General features: G+C 52.9%; 1 protein-coding gene across 2 annotated transcripts; it reads left to right on the forward strand.

Annotated features, from left to right (window-relative positions):
- Window positions 1-7,766: 7,766 nt before the first annotated feature.
- LOC138729511 (multidrug and toxin extrusion protein 2-like) lies at window positions 7,767-18,526 on the forward strand. 2 transcript variants are annotated; one of them, XM_069873793.1, is made up of 17 exons: window positions 7,767-7,901; window positions 10,908-11,009; window positions 11,538-11,606; window positions 11,953-12,101; window positions 12,254-12,296; window positions 12,988-13,032; window positions 13,410-13,507; window positions 13,733-13,830; window positions 14,118-14,231; window positions 14,448-14,515; window positions 14,787-14,895; window positions 14,978-15,053; window positions 15,363-15,432; window positions 16,028-16,160; window positions 16,886-17,019; window positions 17,210-17,291; window positions 17,696-18,526. In XM_069873793.1, the coding sequence occupies exons 1-17, from the start codon at window positions 7,809-7,811 to the stop codon at window positions 17,929-17,931; spliced, it is 1,719 nt and encodes a 572-aa protein (XP_069729894.1). In that variant the 5' UTR covers window positions 7,767-7,808; the 3' UTR covers window positions 17,932-18,526. The 2 variants fall into 2 exon arrangements, with proteins under 2 accessions (XP_069729894.1, XP_069729895.1); XM_069873794.1 differs by having other exon boundaries at window positions 16,886-16,980.
- Window positions 18,527-18,844: the final 318 nt, after the last annotated feature.

Below are 18,844 nucleotides of genomic sequence, written 5' to 3' on the forward strand. Positions count from 1 at the left end.
CGCAGGGGGCGCTGCTGCCCCGCGACCGCCCCCGGTACCGCCCCCGAGCCGCCAGGCCACGCCCCCGCTCAGCAAGCCACGCCCCCAGGCGTTAGCCACGCCCCCAAGGCGGACAGGCCACGCCCCTAGTAGCTAGGTCACGCCCCCTGTCCATTAGCCACGCCCCCCGCCGTCCGACCACAGCCCCAGCCCCATGTTGAGGCCCTGGAGCGAGTCCAGAGAAGAGCAACGAAGCTGGGGAAGGGGCTGGAGAACAGGCCTTATGAGGAGCGGCTGAGAGAGCTGGGGGTGTTTAGCCTGGAGAAGAGGAGGCTGAGGGGAGACCTCATTGCTCTCTCCAACTACCTGAAAGGAGGTTGTGGAGAGGAGGGAGCTGGGCTCTTCTCCCCAGTGACGGGGGACAGGACGAGAGGGAATGGCCTCAAGCTCCACCAGGGGAGGGTCAGGCTGGACATTAGGAAAAAAATTTTCACAGAAAGGGTCACGTTGCCTCTTGTGGGGTTCATCTGCCTGGAAAGGTCTCTGTGTAGCTGAAAGGTGCTGGCTGGTGAAAACCCGGGAGCTGCTGGGGTACGAGGTGATGCTCAGGGCTGCCAAGCTGAGGCAGCTTCAGTCACCCCATCTGCTTTGTGCTTCATGTCCCTCAACCGAGGGTGACACAAGGTGCAGAGGGAAACTTTGAGGCTGTTGAATCATAGAATCACTCGGTTGGAAAGGACCCACGGGATCATCGAGTCCAACCATTCCCATCAATCACTAACCCATGCCCCTCAGCACCTCATCCACCCGTCCCTTAAACCCCTCCAGGGAAGGGGACTCAACCCCCTCCCTGGGCAGCCTCTGACAGGGACCAATGACCCTTTCTGTGAAGAATTTTTTCCTATTTTCCTATTTTCCATGATTCGATCTGCAACCGTGTGCAAGGCCGACCCCAAACTGTGGGCTGGGGGCTGAATTCTGCGGCCGCCGCTCTGCCCCGACTCACACAGCAGCGCGGGCGCCGCAGAGACACAGGCTGACGCCTTCTCCATTTCACTTTTTGAAAGAGCCCCAATCCAGCACTCTTAAATCTTGCCACGCTTCCTTACTTGGCTTCTCATTTGGTGCTGCATTCAATTGTACTTAAAATCTTTGTATGGCATCCAAGGGATGCTTTATAAACACAATTAATTATCATTATTATTACAGCTTTACAATCTCTCTTTTCTTTTGCCAAGACCTGCTCCCTAGAAGTGGTTCAAAGCAGGAGAAGTTTTGTCTTGTTATTATTTGTCCTGCCTTATCTGCCTTAATGAATTTATTTGTGTTCTTCAGGGCAGGGAAGCTGGTTTTTTAAGTCTGCAGCCCTGAACTTGACTAACCCAAGTGAGCAATATAAATATTCCATCATAAAAATAACATTGATGGCTGCAGCTAATTTGTCTGGCCCCATTTTTAGTGAACAAAGCAGAAATAAGATGCTCTGAAACACAGAACAACTCAAAAGCATTTCTCTCTCTTGGAGAGCAATAAAATAACATGAGGAAATAACTCTTTTACCCCAACAACATCACAACATGAGGCATGACTGAACTGAGGTTAAACAGTGCAAACGCTTGCGGGGCTCCATTGTGGGTGGATTCCTAAAACTCATTAATCAAGGCCAATTCGATTATTAAGTAAAGCATCCTTCAATGGGATGTTGGACATGCAGAGGATCGCTCCACCTAACACGCGTGCACCATCCAGTAATACTCATTCAGTCCTTATTTAAGCATAAGTATCCAGGCACAGGCTGGCTAGAAGTTATTATTCAAGCTAATTCTATATTTTAGTTCTAAAATCGCAAAAACTATATATAATATTCATATAAATGATACAGAAAAATAAACAATAATAAATAATTATAGTAAATAATAAATAACAGATAATAAATAACAAATAATAAATAATAAAAGTTAGCAACTTATAACAAATCATTTCTTCCTTCAGGACACTGGAATTAAAAAGCCAAGAGAACCTCATGGGGCTTTCAATAAGCAGTTTCTTTTCTGTACAGAGATAGCACCAAGCTGCATTTCCTCACCTCCCGCTCACTTCTAAGTATTGTTTTTTATACTGTACCCTCTTTGAATAGTACGTATTGTCTTTTTCATTAAATTATTTGGCAGATTTTGCTAAATCTTTGTGTTTGCCTGGGTTTGTTTTACCCACAAACAGCATTTATTTGGGTCTTGTCAAGAAAAAGAAACATTGAGGACACGGTGCAGGGTGAAAATGCTGACTCTGAGAAGACAAGAAGGGCTGGAAAAGGAGGGTCCTTTCCTCCCCCCCAGTCCCTGCCTCCCCCCCTGCTGGTGTCAGCTTTGCAAGGAGGAGGGTGAAGGCATCCAAGTGAGCAAATTATACCCATGGCAGCAAAAAGAAGAAAAGGAAGGTACACTCAGGGTGTCTTTTAAACAGTAGTAGCTGAGTTACCCGAAAGCTACAGCATAAAAGAAGCCATCAAAGAAAATTGTTTACCAACAGCAGAAGAAAACCTCAATCTGGTTAATCTCATTGGGAAGGCAGCTCCCCAGAACACAGAAGGAGCCAGCCCTGCGTTATCTCCCAGCACACGCGAGGACGCGGGCGGCAGCAGCACGCAGCGGTGGATACACGGCGATGCAGAGACACAGAGCTTGTGCAAAGCTTGTGGCGGCCAGCAAGCTGCTAGATTTCTCATTGCTTTAGTTTTTAAACAGGGAATTGCCTTTTGGACAAATTCCATCCGCTGTAAACTCGGGTTTGAGCCTCTCTGTAACCCTTCTTACCCAGGCACGTCTGTGCTAGCCAGCTGGGGCAAATAACGGTGTGAGCAGTCCTGGTTATAGGACTGTCCATGCCAAAAACTAGCAGTTAAGAGCAATGTGAACACCCAGGATGATTAGAGGCTGCGGAGAGCTGCCCACTCCCAAGCTGGTGCACATCAACATCTCTCCTTCACATGCAAGAGTTGCTGGCAGGCAAATAACTTCAGGTCCTGTACCCTCTTCAGTGCAGCAGCTGCATCACCAACCAGCAGCATTTAAAACATTATATTATTGAACTTTAATTATACCATGGACATGCAGGCAGTGATGGAACACTGATTCTCCTGGGTCTGAGGAAGCCAAATCAATAAGAAGGATGGACTTGAGAACACTTATGTAGGGTTAAACAGAAAAAAATCCCCATGTAGCCAGTAAAGGCTACCCTGCAGTAAGGATCACTGTGCTCTAAAATGATTAGCATGTTTTACTAGCGCACTAACTGCTCTAGAACACAGTAACCTTCTTTCCTGTCAGATCATCACGCAAGGGGAGCTATTTAAAGATGGCTATTCTGGTTTGTTCTCCCTCTTGACAAGCCCCAAATCCACATGCTGTATCCGCTGACATCTCTGATCATCTGATCCTATGGTATGGCACTTAGATAAAAACTCATTTGATTGCAACAGGCTCATTAGTTTTTAATTTAGCTGTATTCTGAATTCCAAATTGCATGGAGGGGAGGGGATTTTCCATGGTGTCTGGACATCAGCCAGGAACAAGGTCTCTTAGAAGAAAGGGACACTCTTCAAACAGTTGAGCGTTTGACATAAATTCATTTTGTTCTGACATTTTTCTTATTTGGTAGCTCTTAATTGCAATGGTTCCAGACATGGTATGTTTGTGGGGTAAAAGGATTCATTTAGAATATGGACATACATAGCTAGAGAAAGCCCTGGGTAGTCTTTCCGCTGGAAATGTACAGAGAAAAAAGGCCTAATTCAGCTCTGCAGACATCACAAGCAACTGCAAGCCTTCTCGCCTCAGCTGCGTTCTTCTGGATTCACATCAGCATCACCGAGAACTGCACAGGGTCCCAGCTGCTGGAACCCTCTCCAACAGGGCAGGCCATCTCTCTGCTCCAAATGGTTTCTAGCTGGTCACACATTAACTCCTTTCCAACAGGTCTGTGTGAAGGTATCAGCCTTCCAAAACGCTGCTCCAGATTCGCTGGAGGTCTAAGATGACCGAGTTCAACGATGTTACACTCCAGAAGAATGTGACCCTTTGAATTCTTCTAACTGGTGTTGCAATCCAGTTAACGTCCAGATCACTGAGGGCAGCTTGGTGTGGGGGCAGTGGTACCTTGGACCCTCTCCATCTGCTGGGGGCTCCGACAGAGGAGCCCTGTGGAATCTCACCAGGCAGCTGGCAAGGTCCAGATCTGCTGGGCTGGTGATGGGGGAGACCTCAGGGCACCCTCGCTCCTCAGACCAGATCCTGGTGTGCCCATTCTGCTGCTTCCCAGAGACACTGAGATCCACATGTGACCATGGAAACACAAAATGGCTCTTCTGAAAGCAAATATGTTTGTTTCCAAACAAGGTGTGTGTGGGGGGTGTTCAATCACAGCCCACGTCTGCGTGTTGGGCTCTCTAGAGGCTCGCTAGTCCAGTACCAGCTTCCTGCGGCTGGGAGGTAACATTTCTACCCTAAGCCTTTTTAAAACTTCCCCTGTCCTTTTCAAAGTCCTTTTTTTTTTCCTCCCCCAGGTTTCTGCCTGATTCTCTTACCTCCTTTTTTTTTGCCAGCCCAGCATATTTATCTCAGCAGGGTCACAAGTAAACTTCAAAGAGACTCACACTCAATAAGGACCACGAATGGCACCATCTGAGCCTTATCATTTCCCCTGCTGCCTCCGCACGAGATAACAGCTCTGCAGGAACCTTCTGGCCATCCCACAGCTGGGCTGGTGATAGCAGTCACACTATCAGCAAGGACACACTTTGTTTGCTACTAACTATTTCGGTTTCTTCGTAGCTGCCACTGAAGTGCCATCCCGCAGGCGGCACAGGCTCCAGCTCAGGCACCCAACTGCTCAGCTGCTGGTGAGCACAGGGGAAGGAAGGATTTTGGAAAGAAGACACAGCCCCGGCTCCCTGAGCCCTGCACAAAGCCGTGCCACTTGGAGCAAACACCAGCAAAACTTGCCCCCTTTTACCCAGCACAAAACTGGAGTGATGCCTTCTCTTTCATTTGTTCTGTCCATTTTCCACCCTCAGAAGGCGTGGTTGAAGTTTGCACACCGGCTGCCTTAACACCAGTGCGAAAAATCTCTGTTTAACCTATTTTTAGTGGTGCTGAGCAGTCTCAACTGCAACTGAGTGCACTGGATCGTGAAAGCACTGAGCATCCAGGCAAGAAAGGCCTCAAGTCTTTGAAATATTGGTGTAAGAATCTGACTTGAAGTGCCTAAAAATAAGGGCCCAGCATGTTTCCATTCTGCAAATCAGTTTGTTCCTTTCCTTTCCCCTGCTGGAAAGGAGCAAAGTGTTTACCTGAGCCCAGCCCGTGCCCACTGCGAAGGTGGTGGTGGGAACACCACCCAAGGAAGAAGACATGGGTCCAGAGTTAAAATACACTCTTGAACTTTACACTGAACTTTGTATTGTTCTCTCCCCATTTGTGAAAAGGGTTTGGTGATCTGCAAATAAAAATCCTCTGGCTATGCTACATGCAGTTATAGATATGTGTATTTATATCATATACAGTTCTTGAAGAAACAACTTCAGACAAATTCTGCAATTTGCTCCTCTTCCCCTTGACTAGTGCCAACATCAGGAGGAACTCAAGACCAGATCACAGCAGCATTTTGTCCTGAACTACCCTGATTTCATCGTAAAATCAGAGTAGCTATGACTCACCACTACTAATACATCATTTTTCTTGTCACATTATAACTGAAGGAGCAAAGGGGTAAGTGAAACATTAACGAGACTTTACATATCTGAGTGGTGACACCTCAGCTAAAAGGCATCAAGGGCAGCGTTTATACAGCTGTAAAACCAAGCCCTCCTTTCCACTGTAGTTTTCTGTGCATTGCAGATAGATTTGGTTACAGCTACTTGGTTGCAAGCTCCTGCACTTAGGTAGAATTTCACTCCTTGAACAACCCAGGCTCCTACTCAAACCAAGGCATCTTCTTCCTATATTCCAGGCAAACACGGCCATGGGCATCCCAGCCCATCCAGCAGCCCCCCAAACCCTCAAATTGAGTGGGAATCCCCAGTTAAGGACAGCAGTGCCCCAAGTCCATCACCAATGTTTGTAGGGGGTTCTCCAGCCCATTGTCCCCCATAGGGGTGTCCCCAATCCCTCCAGAAGCCCACGGTGGGCTCTGGCCAACATGGGGGGCAGGGGGTATGTCCCAAACTCCTGCCCCCGAATAGAGGAGTCCCCACCCCACAGCTGGAGCACAGAGGTGGGGCATCCCTCCTTGGCTGGGGAGGGTCCCCAGCCCATGGTCCCTACATTGGGGTGTCCCCACACCCAGAACCCCACATCAGGCTCCCCCAAACACATGTTTGTGGGGACAGTTCCTAGCTCCTGCCTCCCCATAAAGGGGTCCCCAACCCCCAGCTGAGTCGAGGAGGATCCCCCCATCCCACAGTCTCTACATTGGGGTGTCGCTACCTCCAGAAGCCCACGTTAGGCTCCTCTAAACACGTATTTGCGGGGACAGTCCCCAGGTCCTGCCTCCCCATAAAGGGGTCCCCAACCCTCAGCTGGGTCAGGGAGGATCTCCTCATCCCACGGTGCCTTCATTAGGGTGTCCCCACTGCCCAGAATGGGTCCCAAACCCCATGTTGGGCTCCCCCAAACATGTGTTTGAGGAGAGAATCCCCAGCTCCTGCCTCTCCCCATCCCACAGTCCCTACATTAGGGTGTCCTCACCCCGAGAACCCCACATCAGATTCCTCCAAACACATGTTCGGGGGACAGTCCCCAGCTCCTGCCTCCCCATAAAGGGATCCCCGATCCCCAGCTGGGTTGAGGAGGAGCTCCCCATCCCACGGTGCCTTCCTTGGGGTGTCCCCAACCCCAGAACGGGTCCCCCTCCTTGTCAGGGAGGGTCCCCAGCTCCTGTCTCCCCACAAAGAGTTCCCTGACCCCTTGCTGAGTCGGGGCGGGTCCCCACCCCACAGTCCCTTCACTGGGGTGTCCCCAACCCCAGAACCCCACATTGGGCTTCCCCAAACACATGTTTGTGGGGACAGTCCCCAGCTCCTGTCTCTCCCCATCCCACGGTCCCTTCCTTGGGGTGTCCCCAACCCCAGAACCCCACATTGGGCTCCCCCAAACACGTTTGTGGGGACAGTCCCCAGCTCCTGCCTCCCCATAAAGGGGTCCCTGACCCCTTGCTGAGTCGGGGCGGGCCCCCACCCCACAGTCCCTTCCTTGGGGTGCCGCCAACCCCAGAACCCCACGTTGGGCTTCCCCAAACACATGTTTGTGAGGACAGTCCCCAGCTCCTGTCTCTCCCCACCCCACGGTCCCTTCCTTGGGGTGTCCCCAACCCCAGAACCCCACATTGGGCTCCCCCAAACACGTTTGTGGGGACAGTCCCCAGCTCCTGTCTCTCCCCATCCCACGGTCCCTTCCTTGGGGTGCCGCCAACCCCAGAACCCCACATTGGGCTCCCCCAAACACAGGTTTGTGGGGACAGTCCCCAGCTCCTGTCTCTCCCCACCCCACGGTCCCTTCCTTGGGGTGTCCCCAACCCCAGAAGGGGTCCCCCTCCTTGTCCAGGGAGGGTCCCCAGCTCCTGGCTCCCCACAACGAGTTCCCTGACCCCCAGCCGGGTCGGGGCGAGTCCCCACCCCACAGTCCCTTCACCGCGGCGTCCCCACGCCCAGAACCCCTCACGGTCTCCGCCCCACAGGCGTTTGGGGGCCGGAGCGGGTGGCGGGTGGCCGGCCGCTGTCCCCCCCGCTCCCTCCCCCGTCAGCCCGGGCGGAGGCCGCGGCCGGAGCTCGGCCCATGGCGGCGGCGGCGGCGCGGGGAGCGCGGCGGCTCCTGCCCGCGGGCGCCCGGCGGGAGAGCGGAGAGCTGGCCCGGCTGGCGGGGCCCGTGGTGAGAGACGGGGACGGGGGGAGGAACGGGGAGGGGACAGCGGGGGAGCCAGAACGCTCCTGCCTTACCGGCACCCGCGGGAGAGCGAGACCGGCCACCGGGGAGCCTGCGGCGGCCACCGGGATGGAGGGGCGGGGGGGCAGAGCCCGTCTGGGATGGGAGCTCAGAGCCCATCGGGGGGTGGTTTGAGGGAGCTCAGAGCCCATCGGGGGGTGGTTTGGGGTGGAAGGGATCTCAGAGGTCATTGTGGGATGGTTTGAGGTGGAAGGGATCTCAGAGCCCGTCGTGGGATGGTTTGGGGTGGTTTGAGAGAGCTCATCGTGGGATAGTTTGGGGTGGAAGGGATCTCAGAGGTCATCGTGGGATGGTTTGGGGTGGTTTGAGGGATCTCAGAGCCCATCGTGGGATGGGTTGAGGTGAAAGGGATCTCAGAGCCCGTCATGGGATGGTTTGGGGTGGTTTGAGGGATCTCAGAGCTCATCGTGGGATGGTTTAGGGTGGAAGGGATCTCAGAGCCTGTCGTGGGATGGTTTGAGGGATCTCGGAGCCCATCGTGGGATGGTTTGGGGTGGTTTGAGGGATCTCGGAGCCCATCGTGGGATGGTTTAGGGTGGTTTGAGGGATCTCAGAGCCCATCGTGGGATGGTTTAGGGTGGAAGGGATCTCAGAGCCCATCGTGGGATGGTTTGGGGTGGTTTGAGGGATCTCAGAGCCCATCGTGGGATGGTTTGGGGTGGTTTGAGGGATCTCAGAGCCCATCGTGGGATGGTTTAGGGTGGAAGGGATCTCAGAGCCCATCGTGGGATGGTTTGAGGGATCTCAGAGGCCATCGTGGGATGGTTTAGGGTGGAAGAGATCTCAGAGGTCATTGTGGGATGGTTTGGGGTGGTTTGAGGGATCTCAGAGGTCATTGTGGGATGTTTTGGGGTGGTTTGAGGGATCTCAGAGCCCATCGTGGGATGGTTTGAGGGATCTCAGAGCCCATCGTGGGATGGTTTGAGGGATCTCAGAGCCCATCATGGGATGGTTTGGGGTGGAAGGGATCTCAGAGCCCATCATGGGATGATTTGGGGTGGAAGGGATCTCAGGGCTCATCGTGGAATGCTTTAGGGTGGAATGGGATCACAAAGCCCATTGTGGGATGGGTTGGGGTGGAAGGGATCTCAAAGCTCATCTAATTCCAATCCCCCTCCTGATACAAGTACGTTTTCGGTATCACCGCTGCCATGGGCAGGGACACCTCCCACTGGATCACGTTGCTCCAAGCCCCATCCAACCTGGCCTTGAATACCCCCAGGGATGGGGCAGCCACCACTTCTCTGGGCTACCTGGGCCAGGGCCTCCCCACCCTCGCAGAAAAGCATTTCTTTCTAAGATCTCACCTGAATCTCCCATTTTTCAGCTTAAAACCATTCCCTTCATCCTGCACTCCCTGATCACAAGCCCCTCCCCAGCTTTCCTGTAGCCCCTTTAAGCATTGGAAGCTACTCTAAGGTCTATTCATGCTGCTTCAGCAGGGCTTGACAGCATGGGTTTACAAGGAGAGCAGTGGGTTTGAGGAAGGAGGACTAAGCTGTTAAATAGCTCTGTGAAACCAGTCTGCAGCCCCAGTGCTGCCACAAACCACTTGGGTGACGGGCAGGTCACTTAGCTCGATGCCAGCCCTTCCAGCAGAGTCTGGGTGCACAGGTACCCTGTGGCTTGCTGTCCCAAAATCCTCCCTGGACTGCTGATTTTCTGGAAGGAGATGGGTCCTTTGTTAGTCAGGGACTGACAGCACAGCCCTGAGCGCATGTCGCAGAGGCTTCTGCAAAGAGGAGCGTGCAGCAGAGCCCTGGTCTAAATCCACTGTGCGTGAAATGTTGTGCTTTGAATCTTCTACTCTATCCGGTAAATAAGTACCACGAATTGTTCACCGACATCCTCCCTGACATCAAAGCGCTGACCTGCTGCGATCAAGCAGCAGAGGAAGTGTCCACCGGTTTCGGTTTCTGGAGCTGAATAGATCAGCCCTTGCTCAGTCCCCTCAACGGTTCCACCTGCGGCGCAGCGGGCGCCTCCGTGTGCACAGACAACCTCAAAACCAAACCCACAGCTGTCATTACTTAAGGCTCAGTTCATGTCAAACCCCGTGCTGGAACACTGATGGAGGTATGGACTCCTCCAACAAGGATTACTCACAGCAGCAGGTTGAACATGCCTGAGCCTGGCAGGACTGCATCTGCGGGCACTGGTGGGAGGTCTGGAGGGGAGAAGGTTTTATTCTGTTCTTCCTCTGACCCCACAGGAGCTGCTTCTCCAGCAGCACTAGGCGTGTTTGCCAGCTGCTAGGTGGAAAGGATTGTGAGCAGACCCTGGGCATGGTCCCCAGCCATGCCTACCCCCTCAGTGGGTATAAATGTCTCTTAACTCCTACCATCTTGTTCTAGCTGGGCCATGACTCCGTGCCTCAGATGCCTGTGGAGAGGCTGTCCTCTTGCCAAGGGAAAATGAGATCTGGAGTGCAATCTCTGCTACAGCATTGTTAAGCCTTGCTGTAGCCCCGGGCGAGGAGCAGCAGGCTGGAGTTGGTGTCTCACCAGGAGGAAAGGACATTGCAGTTCGGGAAGAGAGTTTTCCCCAGAGGCACAGAAGTGCAGAAAAACATTGGGATTTTTGATTTACCCTCTCTACGTATCTTTCATCCTGGAAAAGAGGATTTCTAGTGAAGCTGTTAAGCCCCACTTAAACAAGGTCATCTGGCAGATTGGCTGCGGAAGACCAAAATACCAAAGGGCAGGTAGAAGCCTGCTTAGAAAAGCAAGGAGAGCCTGCATGAGTCATAGGGCTGCCTCCTCTGCCCTAGCAGCGCAGAGTTCCCAGGACAGCAGAGCTCTGGCCTCAAGGCAAGACACTGTGGTGACACCCAGACACCAGTCTGTTCATAAACCAACTCCTGGGGGAAGGGTGGTGTTCCCAAAGTCCTAATCGATCTCACCTCACCATCTCCTCCTCCTTCCATCCTAGTTTGTTGCCCAACTGCTGGGGTTCCTGATCAGCGTGGTGAGCTCCATCTTCTGTGGCCACCTGGGGAAAGCAGAGCTGGATGCTGTGACGCTGGCTGTGTCTGTACGTATCACTCGGATTTCCCTGTGATTTAAAACATACAAATTATGTATCACCAAAAAAAACCTCAAAAAAACCAAAAAACCCCAAACCTGTAGGAATGTGTCTGTGAGGACCCTGTGCATAAGCACAGCCTGATGCATCACAAACCCTGCATCCACCAAATTGTTCTTTTTGCCCTGAGCACTGGCAGGAGATGGGAACTGAGCAGTCGGTGACTGTGCCAGTGCAAAGCCAGCACCTGGTTGGGGATCTGGAGCCTGGGACCAGCTCTCTGGATTTCCAGACCTAGGCATGCACGTGTGCCTAGGAGCAGCACTGTTTGTGGCCCTTTAGATAGTCACCCCTTGCTTAGCGGATCCTTTTCCACACCAGAGGAGAGGAGGGACTATTAGGTAACAAGAATGTGTTATTCTGAGAAATAGAGAAGGGCTGGAGACTTCCCAAAAATTCCTAGCAGAACTGTCTCCCCACCCAGTGCTTTGGGCCAGGTCTCCCGTCACTCCCCCAAGTCCTTTGTCTCTCTTCCAGGTTATCAACGTGACGGGCATCTCCATTGGGTCTGGTTTAGCCTCAGCATGCGACACGCTCATGTCCCAGGTCAGTAGCAGAACCTTTTTTCTTGTGCCTGGCAGGGTTTCGTTGGTGTTGTCTTGCCTCCTGTGCAGTGATATCTAGGCACAAAGGGTGGGAGGATGGCAGCTTCCAGCCCGCACGGGGCTACAGATGCACTGGCTGGAGCTTGCTCCCTCCCTGCAGCTCTCGGTTGTGCCTGGGCAGCAAAGAGACGTACAGTCCACCTGAGAGCCAGTTAAACCCAACCAGCCTGGCACTGCAGGGCATGGGAAGTGCATTTAATCAGCCTCTTGCCGCCCTGCGTCCTGAGCGTTTACCCAGACCCGCTGGTTCCGTGTAACGCTCCCCTTGGTCCTCTCTCGTGATTCAGACGTATGGTGGCAAGAACCTGAAGCAGGTGGGCACCATCCTGCAGCGGGGGATCCTCATCCTGCTGCTGTGCTGCTTCCCTTGCTGGGCGGTCTTCATCAACACTGAGAGGATCCTCCTGCTCATCCAACAGGACCCTGAGGTCTCCAGGTCAGGGGTGAGATTGAGCCACGTTGGAACACGCTGTGGGTGGGTTGCCAGACAGTGTTGAAATCAAGGCTCAGCGGAGTTTGAGTGCAACACTGCATGGCTTGGCTCTTGCTTTGCTGTATTATGAACTGAGGAAACAACTCTCTTTCCAGGTTAACTCAACTCTATGTGATGATCTTTATTCCAGCACTTCCAGTAAGTTGCTGCTAAAGCTGCTAGAAGCCCTGTATCCCGCAGTAACCTCTAGGGGAAGGAGGAAGAGTCTTTGCTGTGTGGATCAAGGGGCAGCACAGTTTAGGGTTTTACAACGTGTCCCGTGATCTCAGGCTGTAACAGATGTGCACTGGCCGGCACAGCAAACGTGCATTTCATCCTGCTGTGCAAAGGCTTTCACTCCAGGCTGTGTCTCTGCACAAGTAATTGGCAATGGACATTGGAACTAGGGGCTCCAGGCTCCCTCTTAGCTCTCAGATAAAGGCAGCAGGTTGCTGTTCTCACACACTCGTAGCCACGGGGCTCTTGGCTAGTTACACTGTCCCTCTGGAGGGGCTCCTCTAGAGCAGTTCCCCTGGGAAATAACTGTCTGTAGGTTAATGCTTTCTTCCAAAGTTTTCAGGCTCTCTTGTGCTGATGAAGAAGCATAGGAGGTTTCCCACTTGGAGACTGATCTCTCTTCCCAATGGGAATGGGAGGTTACTTTTGTTACTCTTGGCTTGGAACGCAGGCAGTGCTGGCACGTGCCACGCTTCAGCCAGGCCACAGGAGCAGGGTGGTGGGCAGCTTGGGGCACCCTGAGAAGGGGAGGAGCTGTGGGAAGGACCTGTCAGTAGCTGGCAGTTAATCCATAGCTCAGTGGTGCTAATTAAATGAATCTTGACTCTTGCAGGCGGCGTTTCTGTACCAGCTGCAGACGAGATATTTACTAAGCCAGGTATTGTACAACTAACCAGGTTCTGGGACATAGATTCCAAGGAACATGGATAAAGTCGGCGATCTAAGTTCATCCTGTCCTGGGGAGAGCTGGGCCAAGGAATGTGTGCAGCACAGCCCTCAGAGTGGGGAGAGCTCATGGGAACCACCTTTAGCTTGCTCCGTTTTCCCATTGTTACCTCCCAACTCAGCACCAGCTCTTGAGCCCTGCGTGCTGCCTTCTGCATGTCTAAGGCAGTCTGGCTTAATCTGCAACAGGAGGTGACCTCTTAGCTTTCTCCTTGGACACTGATGAAGGAAGGTCTCCCTTGTGTTCACTGGATGGGGGCTTGGGCAGTGCTGGAAAAGCGAATTCCAAAGTCTTCCCTTGGCTTCCAGGCGATCATTTTGCCTCAAGTGTTGACAGGGATTGCAGCCAACATCCTCAACGTGGCCATGAACGCCTTCTTTCTATACGCGCTGAAGCTGGGCATGGTGTAAGTGTGAGCAGAGGTGGTGACAGGGGTTTGATTGGTGTTGTAAGGGTGCCTGGGTTGTCCAGTTCTGTTGCCCTCAGCCAACCAACCTGGAAAGATAAGGCTGGAGGGATCTGCCCCATATCTGCAGCGGAGCTTGTATGGGTGCCGCCAGGCCTCTCCTGCTGTAGCTGAAGAGGTGGTGGAAGAGGATGTTGTTAGAAATCTGTCTGTCTCTCTCCACAGGGGCTCTGCCTGGGCTAACACCGTTTCTCAGTACACCCAGGCCATTCTCCTCTTCCTTTATGTGTGGTGGAAGAAGATCCATGTGGAGACCTGGGGAGGTACTGTTCATAGCTTAATCCTCAAAATGCCACGGTGTAGGTCTGACAAACAGACTACTGTTCCCTCAGAGCAGGTAGATACTGTAGCCCCAAGTACATTCTTGTTGACCACCTTGGCTTTAGGAATGCACCATGGGACAACCAAGACTAGACTGATGTCCTAAGAACAGGACATCTTGTGGTAGTACTTGTGGTAGTTGTCCTCAGTGTCCAGAAAAGAATATGGCTCCCCTTCAGGATAGAAGAGGGAGAACGTGCCTTCATTCTGCCTCACCTTCTCATTGCAGGTTGGACCAGGGACTGTCTCCTGGACTGGGGCTCCTTTATCCGGCTGGCAGTACCTGGCATGCTCATGATGTGTATTGAATGGTGGACCTTTGAGATTGGGAGTTTCTTGGCAGGTGAGTCCAAACCCTCTTTATCCTCTGGTCAGCTTCCAGCCGTGCCTGTCCTAGTAGCTGTCTCCTACCTGTGGCACCTCCTGCCAGCAGCTTCCTCGCCTGCAGCGTTGGTTCTGCGGGATGCTGGTAGATGGGAACCCTGTCGTCACTGCCTCCTTGTCAGTGAGGGAGAAGTTTAATTCTCACCTAACAAAGGAAGTGATGAATCTTTTCCAGGGCTTCTCAGTGTGGTGGAGCTGGGTGCACAGTCCGTCATCTACGAGCTCTCCTCTGCAGCATACATGGTAAGGACTGGATGTAATAAATCAAAATCAACCTGGGAGGATCACCCAAACGATGCTTCTGCAGATTAAGGCTGGGGAGGGAAGCAGGGGTGGGGAGCAGGCAGGTGATGACTTTCAGGCTTGCTGTGAGGCTGCACATCCAGGGCGTGCTGCACATGGAAAATCCCTTTAGTGAAGAAATGCCCGTTTGCCCCAAACTCCCTGCTGGGGAAGACAAAAATTGATGCAGGCTCAATCACCACTCACCTCCTCCTTGTCTCCTGCTACTCAGGTGCCCCTGGGCTTCAGCGTGGCTGCCAGTGTCAGAGTGGGCAATGCCTTAGGATCAGGGGATGTGGTTCAAGCCAAGACCTCCTGCATCACTGCGCTGCTGTGCACAGGTCAGCCCCAGTCCTGCAGAGGGGAATAAAAGAGCAGGACTTGCTATTCTTGAAGAAAGCAATTGGACCATTTCTTTTTCAGAAGTTCTTGCTGTGGTGGTTGCAACATTACTGGGAACCCTAAAGGACGTAGTAGGATACATCTTCACCAATGACAAGTGGGTTAATACCTTTCTTTTGAGTCTTATTACCTTCTTGGAGGGTATGATTTATATCCCAGGGGCTGCTTAGAAGCTGCTGACAGATAAGAGTTCATAAACCTCCATCTGGCAACTGTGTTCCCCAGAGTTTCCTCCCCACCTCCCAGCGTCACTGGGCAGCATGGGTACCCAAGCTGCTCACATCCCTACAGATGTCATGGACTGGGTTCAGGTTTTCCAGCAGCCAAGGGAAACACGTCAAAAGCAGAGTCCCTTGGGACAAGGCCGTGCTGCTTTCCCTGATCAGTACGTACATCTTCCCAACAGGGAGATCGTTATCTTGGTGTCCAAAGTGATGATCATCTTTGCTCCATTCCACTTGTTTGATGCAGCAGCTGTGAGTATTCCATCATGGAGCGCGATTCCTCTCTGTAGGCTGGGGTGCAATGGAGAGTGCAAAGCTGCCTCTAACTCGCTCTTGACCTGTTAAAATGATAGAGAAACAAACTGATAAACTGTCAAAGCAGCTGCTTGCATTACTTACAGCACCTCAGTGTCCCCTGTGCTTGTAGTTGCCCATGGGCATTGCTGCAGAATAGCCCAGCTCTCCCTCTTCCTCCCCCTCAGCTTTTTGCTAGCTTCTCAGAGCAGCACAAGTGAGCAGCTGGATCTTCAGAGATGTCAGGTACTCACAGCATAGCGCCAGTGCTCACACAACTTGTTAGATAGCAATTCCAGCCTGTTTCCTCCGGTTATGTCCCAGGCTGTGTTGCTGTGGGGCGCTGCCCCTCTGGTGGGACCCCTCTCGGGGTCTGCAGACAGCTCCATGTTTTGCACTTGGGTTGGCAGCAGGAACAAGAGGAACCTTGCACCACGTGCTCTGTGATGTGGCTCTGGTGCCTCTCGGCGCTGCGGGTTCCTGGTTCAGAGGGCCGTGGTGGTACATTCCATAGTTTGTGCTCTCTCACGTGTTGACCCCTCTGCCTTCTTAGGCGACCTGTGGTGGTGTGTTGCGGGGCACGGGGAAGCAGAAGATGGGTGCGATCGCCAACGCCATCGGCTATTATGCCATCGGCCTCCCCATCGGCATCTCACTGATGTTTGCGGCGAAGATGGGAGTGTTAGGTACGTATGTTCTCCATTGGGCATTGCATGAGCTGCCAGCACTGCTGGGCCAAACCCTCTGCCGTGAGCAACGGCTCAGCCCTGGAACTTGTGCTCCGATCTTAGAACCGTAGAATGCTTTGAGTTGGAAGGGACCTTTACAGGTCATCTTTAATCAAATCAGGTTACTCAAAGCCCCATCCAACCTGGCCTTGAATGTTTCCAGGGACGGGACATCCACTGCCTCCCTGGGCAACCTGTGCCAGTGTTTCACCACCCTCGTTGTAAGGAATTTCTTCCTTATATCCAGTCTCAATATCCCCTCCCTTACTTTAAATCCATTACTTCTCGTCCTGTCGCAACATGTATTGCTAAAAAGTCAGTCCCTGTCTTTCCTACTTTCAGTACTGGAAGCTGCTCTAAAGGTCTCCCCAGAGCCTTCTCTTCTCCAGGTCCATGATTCTATGATTCTATCTTTCTTTGTATTGGTGGGGCTGGATTGCACACAGAGGCAGGCTCCAAGTAGCCTCCATCAAATGAGGGCTGAGATGTCCCCATAAATCCACTCTTGCTGCCAGCACAGGCCCCGCCAGGAGCTATTTCCTTTCCTCAGGGCAGCTCTCCCATCTCGACTGGGTTAGATATGGGGTGATCTGAGCCTGCATTGGGTCCTTGGATGTTTCTGCAGTGCCTGGCAAAAGCAGGCTTTCCTCCAGCCCTCCCTGAAGCAACTCTCCATCCTGCAGGGCTGTGGGTGGGGATGATCGTTTGCATCTCTCTGCAAGCCCTTTCCTTCTCGGCTTTTGTCATGCGCATGGATTGGAAGAAAGCTGCAGAAGAGGTGAGACGCGTGCTTCTAGTGACTCCTAGAAGGTATTGGGTGAGTTCCTGTCCCAGTCTAATGCCTCAGCCCTCTAGGGGAGGCAAAATTGAAATGGGATCTGTCCTTGCAGCAGCAGTTTGGTGCCGAGCATGCTTGCTTTGGGAGGGTAGAGGGTGGAGGCTAAGGTTTGCTTGGCTGGGCAGGACACTCTTGTTCTGAGAAGAGCAACTTTTCCATGTGTTTATAGGCTCAAATCCGAGCTGGACTGAAAAAAGAACTGGATGATATGAACTCCAATGGCACTGCTGCTAACAAAACATCTGCAGTGGGTATGTAACCAGGCCTGACAACAGGGAGGGCAGCCCAAATTCTCTACCTAACCCTTCCTTTCCTTCACAGTCAGAGCAGCCATGTCTGTCCTGCAGGCCCAGATGGCTGGAAAGAGCACAGTGGTGCTGGTCGCAGGCAAGCGGCACTTCTGTTCTTGGTAATGGGGTACAAGATACCCCATTACCCCTGTCACCACTCTGGCTGCTCCAGGGAAGAGCCTGGACTGCCAGCCAGTGTTGTGCCTTACCTGGGGATGCCTGCCAGTCTGCTGTGGCACATCCCAGCAGCCCTGAGCCTTGGAAAGGACTCTCAGGACCATCACTAGTGTTTGTGCACCATCAGACTGGGATCCCCTGACGTTGCAGCTTGGCTTCCCTGCAGCACTCACCTCTCTGTTGCACAGATCACATCTCTGTCGACGCGGACACCGTGGATACTGTCGTCCTGTCTGAGAGCATCGTGGGAGGCGAGAGGCAACCTGACCACCAGCTCATCGTGCAGGAGGAGCCTGCTGTTGTTCTTCCTCCTCCTGCTGTGGCGTGGAGGGCCCTGATCATCCGCCGTGTGCTGGCTGCTGCCGCTGCCGTCGCTGTCCTGGTAGTGGGCATACTGGTCCGGCTTCTGACTGGCAGTGGCTAGAAGCAGTGACACTGGGGAGACACGCACAGAGCAGGAGGGCACGTGGTGATGTCCCAGGAGAAGGATGGTGAGGGGGAAGGAATTCCCCCTCATTTCCTTGTAAAGAGTCACTTTGCTCAGTTTTTGATTAACTCACAATGTTTTATCCCACGTGCAGAGTTCTTAAAAGGGGTGAGGATGTGGCGCCTGGGAAGAAAGTGCTTGAAAGCTGGTTCCTCTCCTGCACTGTACCAGGTTGTCACTTGGGAAAGGTGGGAGCATATTCTGGGACTGGCCTGAGAAGCAGACAGGGACCTTGTGCTGCTGTCCTGCTTCCTGCTGCCTGGGGACATTTGCTGGTGTCATTTGCTAATGGCAGAGGCTTTTGCTGCCCGCAGTGTGTTTCCTCAAACACCGCTGTGCCAGCACCTCCGTGTGCTGCTCCTGCAGCCGTGCACAAGGCTGATTTTGTTGGAAGGGGGCTGACTCTTCCAACTGCTGTGGGGGCGTTGGGTGCTGGCCCCGCTCTCCCTGCTGCGTGGCAGGCGCAGGGCTTAAAGCAACTCTTCTTTGCACTTTTGTAAGGTGGGATTTTTTGATACAATAAAGTTTTCTGAGTAAATGTTGGGCTGTTAATGGGGAGTGAACATGACCCCGGTCATTGGCACAACTAAGCTGTTAGCAGGGAGATGTAGGGCTGGTTTGTGCGTCACAGTTGGCTTGTACAGGGCATAACCTCAGCCTCCTGGCCCTGCAGCTCAGGGCTGGCTCTAGGTGAAGCAGCAGCTTGTTTTAGCTGGGCTCACAGCACACCGCTCCCCCCAAGGAGAAAAGCAAGGCTTGTGCACCTTGATTGCACCCACACCGTTGCTGAGCTACACAGGAGAGGGTGGTGTCATGCAAAGCCCTGTGGAGCCATCAGAAAACTGCACAA

Source organism: Phaenicophaeus curvirostris, chromosome 21 (genome assembly GCF_032191515.1).
Source record: "Phaenicophaeus curvirostris isolate KB17595 chromosome 21, BPBGC_Pcur_1.0, whole genome shotgun sequence".
Taxonomy (NCBI): Eukaryota; Metazoa; Chordata; class Aves; order Cuculiformes; family Cuculidae; genus Phaenicophaeus; species Phaenicophaeus curvirostris.